The sequence below is a fragment of the Oncorhynchus nerka genome, linkage group LG3 (assembly GCF_034236695.1).
Source record: "Oncorhynchus nerka isolate Pitt River linkage group LG3, Oner_Uvic_2.0, whole genome shotgun sequence".
In the NCBI taxonomy this organism is placed as follows: Eukaryota; Metazoa; Chordata; class Actinopteri; order Salmoniformes; family Salmonidae; genus Oncorhynchus; species Oncorhynchus nerka.
In genome coordinates this window covers 61,688,144-61,699,390 of record NC_088398.1, presented here as the reverse complement: position 1 = coordinate 61,699,390, position 11,247 = coordinate 61,688,144, and the positions used below count along the sequence as shown (strand labels likewise).

Genomic DNA, 11,247 nt, shown 5'->3' with positions numbered 1-11,247 from the left:
ATAAAAAATACATTATTTACTTATTTACATAAGTATTCAGACCCTTTGCTATGATACTCTATATTGAGCTCAGGTGCATCCTGTTTCCATTGATCGTCCTTGGGATGTTTATACAACTTGATTGGAGTCCACCTGTGGTAAATTCAATTCATTGGACATGATTTGGAAAGGCACACGCCTGTCTATATAACGTCCCACAGTTCACAGTGCATGTCAGAATAAAAACCAAGCCATGAGGTTGAAGGAATTGTCCGTAAAGCTCATTGACAGGATTGATTCAAGGCACAAATCTGGGGAAGGGTACCAAAACAATTCTGCATCATTTAAGTTCCCTAAGAACACAGTGACCTCCATCATTCTTAAATGGAAGAAGTTTGGAACCACCAAGACTCTTCCTAGAGCTGGCACCCAGCCAAACTGAACAATCAGTGGAGAAGGACCTTGGTCAGGGAGGTGACAGGAACCCAATGGTCACTCTGACAGAGCTCTAGAGTTCCTCTGTGGAGATGGGAGAACCTTCCAGAAGGACAACCATCTCTGCAGCACTCCACCAATCAGGCCTTTATGAGCATTCTTAGGAAAGGCCCTTCAAAACCTTATTCTTATCATTTATTTTTTGTCTGTCTGTTTTGCCATTTATGAATGTCTTATTCAATGCATTTCTATGGGCTACAGTTAAAAAGGTCAAATTCAATGTTTTTTAAATGTTTTTTTGTATATACCAATGGGGCTCCTAAAATGATAATCAAATAGCTAAATGATCCATGGTATGGCCATCTTAAAACAGTTGTCAAAGACTCCAACAACCCTAGTCATAGACTGTTCTCTCTGCTACCGCATGGCAAGCGGTACCGGAGCGCCAAGTCTAGGTCCAAGAGGCTTCTAAACATCTAATCAAATGGCTACCCAGACTATTTTCATTGCCCCTCACCCCCCTTCTATGCTGCTGCTACTCTCTGTTATTATCTATGCATAGTCACTTTAATAACTCTACCTACATGTACATACTACCTCAATTACCTCGACACTGGTGCCCCCACACATTGACTCTGTACCGGTACCCCCTGTATATAGCCCCGCTACTGTTATTTTACTGCTGCTCTTTAATTGTTGCTTATTTTTATCTCTTACTTTATTTAGGTATTTTTCTTAAAACTGCGTTGTTGGTTAAGGGCTTGTTGATTTAGGCGCATGTGACAAATACAATTTACATTTATTAAAAAAATTATATTTCTGTTTTTAATTTGTAATAAATGTGCAAAAATGCCTAAAATCCTGTTTTTTCTTAGTCATTAAAGGGTATTGTGTGTAGATTGATGAGGACCTTTTTTAACAAGGCTTTAACCTAACAAAATGTGGAAAAAGTCAAGGGGTCTGAATACTTTCCGAAGGCACTGTGTACAGCAGAACTATAGCTTAGACTGGTTCAATGCAGTGTAACGTTATACTGTTTGTGAAGTGGTGTCTGGCCGCTTGAGATTTCACTTGCTGGAAGATTGGGGGAAATGATTTCCCCCCTTGTCCTTCATCCTGCCTCCAGCTCTATTGCTCAAATCTGATTAGGACTTTAGAAAAAAAAATCACCACTGGGTGACATTTACATAAAATAGACACAAACAGAGAAAATATTATAATACATGTTGAATAGATTTATTTATAATGTTGATCAATAAAATGTAAAAATTATATAATTCTTTATTTATAATAAATGATACATTCACAGTATTGTTGCAAACATCGTTGGATTTCTCACTATACTCTAAACTGTAAATTATTTAAACAACTAATTGCCCTCTATTTGCACTCTGAGAAACCCTTCTTCATTCTGAGACTGGGGAAATAATCACAAATATGAAACTAGTGAGTCATATCTCTCTCTCACTCTCACCCTGTCTCTCTTTTTCTCCATGTCTGTCTCAGACACAGACATCTTGTAGTCACACCGTATATCCTCTCCTCCTGTCCAGGCCTGAGAGTCGCTCCCCTAATAAGCAGAAATAGGAAATAAATAATTGTGCAGATTCAGATGTAGAACTCCTCCAACCTGCATCGGTTCACAGAGAGGCTGTCATATAGTACTGTAAATCACACATTCACACTGGGACAATCACACCACAGGGCATGTGTGTGTGTGTGTGTGTGTGTGTGTGTGTGTGTGTGTGTGTGTGTGTGTGTTGTGTGTGTGTGTGTGTGTGTGTTTGCTTGGTTCCTGTGGCTGGAAAAACTTTTGATCCCGTCCAGGTACAACATGCCTCAGTGATGATACACACACACACACACACATTGGCCAGGCGTCCAACCTCTCAGAGAACATTCTCAGTCTAATGAGAGAATGGCAGAGTTTCAGGAGTTTTATTGGATCAGAGGTGACTTTAGGAAGAGGGTGAAGTACTCTACTCCATTATCACATGACAGCTTTGATCGCTAGCCATTTGAACTACTGATAATATTTGAAAATGATGTGAAAATAGTTTGACGGGAATGTAATATTAATATGTTTTACTGCTATAATTTGGCCCTAACAGAGGTACATTTCTGCCTTTTCATTTCAGTCTCCATTCTATCCACAATCTATTTCATCTAAAATGAGGCTGTAAAATAAAATGTCTCAGCATTCCAGACGGATTATATAGAACCATTTGGAATATTTGACATTACAGAAAGCACAGACGGATGAGCAGACGTGTAGACGGACAGGTGGATGGACAGAAAGAGAGGTAAATGAAAGGACACACACACACATAACACACACACACAACGATATGAGAGAGGATGACCTTTTTCGACAGTGAGAGTCTTGACCTACATAGTAAACACAATTTACAACGTTTCCATTTTGATTGTGTTAACAGAATGTGTGCTGAAAGCATTGCCCCATCCATATGACTACAGATTGGCCCTGTAGAGTTAGCAGAGGAAATAGCATTATACAGCCAGAGTGCCCAGTAATCACTTTGTGTTGAAATAGATGATAGTGTAGAGTACAGTATATCAGGAGGACAGGATCAGATGATATGATATTGTTCCTGGATTCGATAACAAGGACAATACAATCATTTTAATGACTTTCAATTGCTTGCAAACTATTTTACAAAGTACCAAAATATCATGCAGAAGGTAAGTGAATTTGGTGTAGGACGAATTGCTGTATCGCTGACTCTGAGGTATAGCTGATGGAAATATATGCGTCTGGTATTGATGTCATTATGCTAAATAATACAGTCGATGAATTAGTGATGAAAGTGTGATGGCCGGGCTTTTGTAGAAATGTTTTACATTTCTGTCACACAGTACAGTCAATAGACTCTACCATCACAGTGGGAGGGCTGGATGAATCTCATATTCTGCTGCTGTCAGTGTTGTCTATCAGATCTGATGAAGGCAGAGGCCCAGTGGTGTGTGTGTGCCTTTCTCTCTCATTAAAGACAGGATTAACCTGTAGGGGGGCTCCCTGTACCCTCAAACCACCCCAAACCCCGACCAGGTCACTGAAGAAGGCCTCCACAGAGACATGTTTTATTAACAGATGTCGGTGTTAATATGTCTTGTGTTCATGGTGTTTCTCAGCCAAGCCATGACAACTCTTCAGGCTGGGTTTATTACAATGTTGTATATGAATCAACATGATCCACATGCAACGCAACACTAAATAATCAAGTAGAAAGCAGCAACATGGAACCGGCTTGTGATCAAAGTTGTCCTGCCTGAAAGCTATTCATCTCATGTGATTTCAGTAGGTAGATCGTCATTCTCATGTGATTTCAGTAGGTAGATCGTCATTCTCATGTGATTTCAGTAGGTAGATCGTCATTCTCATGTGATTTCAGTAGGTAGATCGTCATTCTCATGTGATTTCAGTAGGTAGATCGTCATTCTCATGTGATTTCAGTAGGTAGATCGTCATTCTCATGTGATTTCAGTAGGTAGATCGTCATTCTCATGTGATTTCAGTAGGTAGATCGTCATTCTCATGTGATTTCAGTAGGTAGATCGTCATTCTCATGTGATTTCAGTAGGTAGATCGTCATTCTCATGTGATTTCAGTAGGTAGATCGTCATTCTCATGTGATTTCAGTAGGTAGATCGTCATTCTCATGTGATTTCAGTAGGTAGATCGTCATTCTCATGTGATTTCAGTAGGTAGATCGTCATTCTCATGTGATTTCAGTAGGTAGATCGTCATTCTCATGTGATTTCAGTAGGTAGATCGTCATTCTCATGTGATTTCAGTAGGTAGATCGTCATTCTCATGTGATTTCAGTAGGTAGATCGTCATTCTCATGTGATTTCAGTAGGTAGATCGTCATTCTCATGTGATTTCAGTAGGTAGATCGTCATTCTCATGTGATTTCAGTAGGTAGATCGTCATTCTCATGTGATTTCAGTAGGTAGATCGTCATTCAAACACAAAACATTAACACGAGAGAAATGCTTCTTTGACTACGGTAGTTGCCATTTCTTGCATCACTCCACTTTTCACAATTATTTGACAGCAGCGCCACCTGTTGTTGAATTCTCCCTCTGTATCCTAACACAGCTGAGACAGGGAAAGGGGACTGTGATTAGAGAAGGTAATACAAATACGGGGAAAAGAAAGGACAGAGAGAAGAGACAATAGCAACCTCATTCAGCATCTCTCTGGAACACCACAACAATGGACTCCTCATATTTTTATTATGACCCCCATTACAGTCTATCTGTCTCATTAACTGCAACTTCCCCCAGGTTAACTACAATACCTAGTTGTGAAATATTTAGTCAGGATGCTCTGTTCTAATTGGTGCAGAGAACCTGTAAGGTGAGGAGAGGTGACACGTTGGTCGACCTGTGCTGTCTAGCTGTGCACCATAGACTTCTCTTTCATAGTGTTATTGATCTGTGTTCAGCAGGAAGGTGACTGTGGTTGTGGTGAGTCTGGACAATGCAGGGAAGACTACTATAATCAGAGGTCTACAGGGAGGTGAACTTCTCTCTCATACAGTAACATCAAGTTTACTCTCCCATAGGCATATACTTACAGTTGAGGTACTTCACCCAATAACTAAAGTCTGATAGGTATGAAAAGTTCAGTCTTTGATATTGGGGGATCTATCCCTTTGAAAGCTGTGAATAGAGACTGATGTGTTGTCTGCCTCAGTACCACAGCTCTTGGGATCTGGGCTAGTACGTCCTGCCCTGCTACCAGTGTGACCTGTGTGATTTAGCACAGGCTGTAACACACAACACGCTGCAGGTCCTGTTACCCCTGGTCTGACGTTGATGGGCTTATAAAACCACACAGTAAAATAATGACAGATCTCTGGACTGACCACAGCTGGTTGTACTCAGACACACTTTGATGTTCCTCAGACCGTTATAAGAGAACCTCTTACAGCTTCACAGACTGACTGATCACTGATACACACAGACAGACAGTAACTTCAAAACAAGTTTGACATGTAACAGTTATATGAGTCATGAATCTTTAATGCACTGTTGTGATCTTAAAGAGTATTACTGAATGTTTGTCTTATCTTTCCCCCAGGAAACCTGTGACCAGGCTCCTGTGGATGGTGTGTCTGTGACTGAGCTGTGTTTGGATGGGTGCGGGGGGGTAGTGCCATCACTGAGGTCCTACAGCACCCCCACATCGCTAGCAAGCCTGTCCTTCTGTGAGTATTTCAGGCAGGGATAAGCTTATTTTTTACAGTACTATTTGAAACACAACATATAACTTTCCACTGCACTTCTTTCAGTGACCACTCAGGGGCAGCTTGCTACACTGAAACAGTTGAATGTACTCCAGATGGTTATTAGGGGATTGTGATGGAAAGTGGATAAGCAGGCATATGTAGACCTGTGGGTAACCTCTCTTTGGAATTTGAACAGTCAGGAAGCTTATAATTTGTTGAAACCTTTGGAGTCTGTCTGAGTGAGTATATTGTTGAATATGGAACAGCTACACCGGGCCATATCTCAATTGTATTATAATGTATATTACTGCCTTATTTTTTGCTGAACTCCAGGAAGAGTAGCTGCTGCCTTGTCAGCAGCTAATGAGGATCCATAATAAATACAAATACAAATCCCAGTCTGTCTACCTAGCTATATCCTAGTTCCTGTTCAGCTATGTTAGAGCTGACCTACCTGTGTATACAGCATAGTATCATCGCTGTGCCCTGTGGCGTATCCATAGACACTTATCCTGTCCTATGATATCAGTTCAAACCGTTACCAATCAGGTCCAGACACACCCTGTCCTCTGTCTTGACTCTGACATCAGACACCTGGGTCCACCGTTAACACACACACACACACACACACACACACACACACACACACACACACACACACACACACACACACACACACACACACACACACACACACACATACACACACACACACACACACACACACACACACACACACACACACACACACACACACACACACACACACACACACACACACACACACACACACACACACACACACACACACACACACACACACACACACACAGACAATACTGGGCCATAATCCTGTGACTTGGCATTTCCCCTGATTATGCCGTGACACATATGGGTCTGTAATGAAGTACACTCCCACACCGCTGCTGCTATGACAAAGCACAGTGACACAGTAAAATGTGTCATTGTTTCACCTACACTGTTCACAGTCAGAGAGGGTTTAATTGTGATGTTGATTGGTTTGAAATGTTCTGGAATATTAAATAACAGTCAATGTCTAAAAGTCATCTTCTGAAATGGTAACTGGCCTTAACAAAATAAAAGTTGATATTAGGAAGTACAAAAGCATACCCAACATGAAATTGCTTAATTCACAGTGAAATCTTGAAATAAAACACATTTCCCATTGAGCCTGCCTGATTTGAAGTGAAACTCGCAGATAAATACATTCATATGTATTGTACATACACAAAAAGTTTGAGTAAATACAAAAACTAGCACTTAAAATAAATACTTGCAATGATTAATGAAAGTCAAATTCAATCTGTTTCCACATTGTGAATACTTCTGTGCAGTTACAGTTTTTTCCAACACAAAATCTTTTCATGTCACACGATTTTTGAAACCCCTCCCTCAAAGTGCAAAGCTACACACCAAATATCCAAAACCATAAACTATTTCTCAGCTTTTGACTCATTTGTCAATTGCATAAAACACTTTTTTCAAAACACTACACACAATTCTCTACCTAATGCCAACAATGGCTGAGAGCAAGAGGAGTAGGAGGGAGAGGAAGAGGAAGAAGAGGACGAGGGCAAAGAAGAGAAGGAAGGAGAGCCATCTCTGATGAGATTAGGGCAACACTTGTTGATCATGTGATCAACCACGGTTTGACCATGAGAGAGGCTGGACTGAGAGTCCAGCCCAACTTGAGTCGATTTACAGTGGCGGCCATAATTCGAACCTTCAGGAATGAGAACAGGTATGCAACTATCTAATGACTATTTTAGCATTACAGTAATGTACTGTAAAATACGTATGACTGCATAGTATTGCATAAACATTTGTAACTCTAAGCCATCCATTTACTGCACTGCATTGAATGAATGAGGTTGGTTATCATGCTGTACTACATTTTTTTTGTACATTGTTTACAGTTCCTATGCTGAACACATACTGTGTTTGAATTCTGTACAGAGTGGAAAGGCAAAGACATCATGGAGGACGAGGACGCTTGTTTACAGATGTACAAGAGACTGCAATTATAAACATGGTTTTGGCCAACAAAAGCAATTAGGATTCGAGAGATAAGAGAGCATATCTTGAATAATGACACCATATTTAACAACATCAATGCTGTAAGCCTGTCGACCATACAACGCATCCTCCAACGGCACCGAGTGACGATGAAACAACTTTACAAGGTGCTATTTGAGAGAAACTCTGACAGTCAAGAATATGCGACATGACTTTGTAGAGGTATGTATGCAACACTACTTCCTGTACTTCAGACATACCATATTTACTCATCTGTATATCCTTCAGGTTGGCTTCAACCTCATCAAAACCAGGCGCCGCGGAAGAAATGTAATAGGACAGAGGGCAATTACCAATGTCCCTGGACAGCGTGGGGGTAATATAAATATGTGTACTGCCATCACTCAAAACGGGGTCCTCCATCACAATGCCACACTGGGTCCGTACAACACCGGCCATATGCTCACTTTTCTGGATGCAATTTACACAATGCTTGTCCCTGATCCAGATCAGGAACCTGCTAGATTTGTGGTTTTATGGGACAATGTTAGTTTTCACCGGGCTGTTCTGGTCCAAAACTGGTTTGCCACCCATCCACAATTTGTAGATTTGTACCTACCGCCATATTCACCTTTTCTAAATCCCATAGAGGAATTCTTCTCAGCCTGGCGCTGGAAAGTGTATGATCGCCAACCCTATGCCCGCATGCCGCTTCTCCAGGCAATGGAGGACGCATGTGGGGACATAGAGGTTGCCTCTGTCCAAGGTTGGATACGCCATGCTAGGAGATAATTCCCTCGATGTTTGGCAAGAGAAAACGTATCTTGTGATGTGGACGAAGTATTGTGGCCAGACCCAGGCCGGAGAAGAGATAAAGCGTAGCTTAGCACTGGTGACTCACCCCCCACCAATTCCTGGACTGCCCCCCCCCCCCCCCCCCTCGGGACCCCACACACACAACAAGCCTATGAAAGACCAAAGAGCTTTAGATTTAGAACAACAGTGTTTACATGGAATATCCAAAAATTTAGTATTATGAAAGCAGTGTTTGCGATTTGATGCAAATGCTTCATTCTGACGTGTGTTTATGGCATTTTGAATGCAGTGTTACATTTTGAAGGAGATGTGAGGCATTTTGCATTTTGTGTGTGCAGTTTTGGGAATTGTGTGTAGAGTTTTGAAAAAGGAGACAGTTTTGAAAACGTAAGCAGTGTTGCTGATTCTCAAAATGCATTATGTCTTGCGTTAAAGTTGTCCCTCATGAGTGGAGACACTGACTCCCACCCTGCTTCAACTGCACAGCCTCTTACAAACCTCTTGTTCCTGGATGATTTCTGACCACTGTAATGGGCTTAAATCTTCTCTGAACACTGTTCTGCCATGCCACCCTACAGATTTCCCTCCCATACCTGTAGACACTCCACACCAGAGCTCTTCCTTTCCCTATCTGAAAAACCTCCAGGGCTATCTCCAGTGTTCAGGGGACTTGTCCCTTCTCTATGTGCAGCACCTCCAGGGGCAGCAACAGCAGCACAGTCTCCTTAGAGGGTTCTTCTTCTTGTACCTGGTGGCCATTTTAAATTTCTCGTTAGTGACGGTGACGTAGTCCCGTGTCTTCTCTACGCTGGTCTGGATGTTGTCTATGTAGCCTCCTTGCTCCTCCACCAACATAAAGATATCCATGAACAGTTCTCTCAGCTCCTTCATGTTGCTCTCCAGATTCAGTAGCTCCTATAGCAGTTGCATGAAGGATAAAGACAAAACATTGGTCAAGGATTTGTCGGAACGGACAGTGAAACTGGTGTAAATTACATGAGACATTAGTGTTTGTCGGTCACAGACATACATGGCCTACTGAGATTCTGAACTTTACCTTCAATGACATATTCTTGCATTTTCTTACACATCAAAACTTACGCTTACCTTGTGTCTCTGCTCGATCTCGGACAGCTGAGCGCGTGTGATGCGTTCCTCGTTGAGGAGGTTCTGGTTAAACACCTCCCACTTCCCTGTGGCAACCATTTCATCGACTCCCTCCTCGGTGACGTCACGACCAAACACCTCCAGCTGGCGGATGATGAAGTTTTTACAATGCTCCTGTTTACTGAGGATGGAGTTGTTGTACAGACACATCACCTAGGAGTGGTAAAATATGAAAAAGTACTTTAGACCAGAAACAGACATTTCTTTTCACTGTTTGCTTAGCTAGCATATATTAAAAACTAAGACTAACAACATATATTTTTGCTGACGTTCATCAAGTGTTGTCAGAAAAACATCAGAAAACACCATTGAAATAAAAGGTTATAATAACTCATGGAGAGTGACCTGTTGGAATTGTCTGTGTAGTGCTGCGTGTTGGGAGCGTTGGATGCGTGTAGTGGCTGTAGCCAGTCCCTGCATGTCTTCTAAACTCTGTGCCTTCTTGGAGAGGGCGTCCAGCCGTCTGTGGATGCTCTCTGCCTGCAGCTTGATGTCCGTCGTCACATCACTGTCCTTCTTCATCACACTGAAACGACGCATGGTTGCCACCAGGGTCCTTTGTTGCTGGCTGAACTTCTTCACCTGGGGAGAAGGAGAAGAGGATTCAGTCAAACTTTAAATTAATAACAAGAATTTATAGAGCATCCTTCCACCTCCCGAATTCACAACATTATTCTCATGGACAATTGGACATACAGTTGCAGTCCAACCGAGGTGCATGCTTTGCGGGTCGACATGTCTATATAGTTACGGCCACTCATAGGAGGAATATGTGAGCTTACTAACCTCTGTTTCCAGCTCAGTGATGTCACCGCGGATATGCTGAGCCTCGGACAGGAAGTTGTGCAGGACTGGTTCTTGCTCGAACACCACAGCCTGCTGCGTGGCGGCGATCTTAACCCCCAATGGGGCATCTGGGTTAGGATCTTCCTCAGGGAATGGGGTATCATCTGTCTCTCTGCTCACCTCCCGAAAACCCTGGGCCCTCTGACGCAGCTCCTCCAGGCGGTCCTTCATGGTCAGAGACCTCTCGGTGGAGATCAAGCAGAAGGATGACAAAAGCCTGTGAGTTGAGGCCCCTTAGTGAAGTTATCCCTTAGTGAAGTTATCCCTTAGTGAAGTTATCTCCAAAGGACAGAGCCTTTTGGTGGACCTCACTCAGGAGGACAGGGTCTGATGCTGTTTCACTGTAATAAGGAACATATGGTCTTGGTTGACAATGTATATGGTGTCTCCAACTATTGTTGGTATACCTAAAGTATACCTAAAGTATACCTAAAGAGTAAACACTGTTTTAAACAAAGGTGTTTCAGTCAACATTTGAGTTTATTCATCATAATTACAATGAGGAACTCAAGGTCTTATGAGGTAAATATGTACAGTACCAGTCAAAAGCTTGGCCACACCTACTCATTAATGGGTTTTTATTTATTTTTACTATTTTGGCTCCAACCACCGTGTCTTTGTGAGACACAGAGTAGGTGAACGGATCATCTCTGCATGTGTAGTTCCCACCATGAAAAATGGAGGAGGAGGTGTGATGGTGTGGGGGTGC

The 11,247-nt window shown here is 42.1% G+C and overlaps 1 protein-coding gene across 2 annotated transcripts in view; it reads right to left on the bottom strand.

Annotated features, from left to right (window-relative positions):
* Positions 1–8,637: 8,637 nt before the first annotated feature.
* LOC115111878 (syntaxin-19-like) overlaps positions 8,638–11,247 on the bottom strand; it is a 21,726-nt gene continuing 19,116 nt past the window's right edge. Inside the window, exons 2-5 of one of the 2 annotated variants that reach the window (XM_029638407.2) lie at positions 10,479–10,879; positions 10,038–10,274; positions 9,633–9,845; positions 8,638–9,440 (exon numbers count right to left, since the gene is read on the bottom strand). In XM_029638407.2, the coding sequence (XP_029494267.1) occupies positions 9,207–9,440; positions 9,633–9,845; positions 10,038–10,274; positions 10,479–10,709 (915 nt within the window). In that variant the 5' untranslated portion in view covers positions 10,710–10,879 and the 3' untranslated portion in view covers positions 8,638–9,206. Of the gene's footprint in view, positions 9,441–9,632; positions 9,846–10,037; positions 10,275–10,478 lie in introns of both variants that reach the window. The other variant, XM_029638397.2, reaches the window with a different exon arrangement.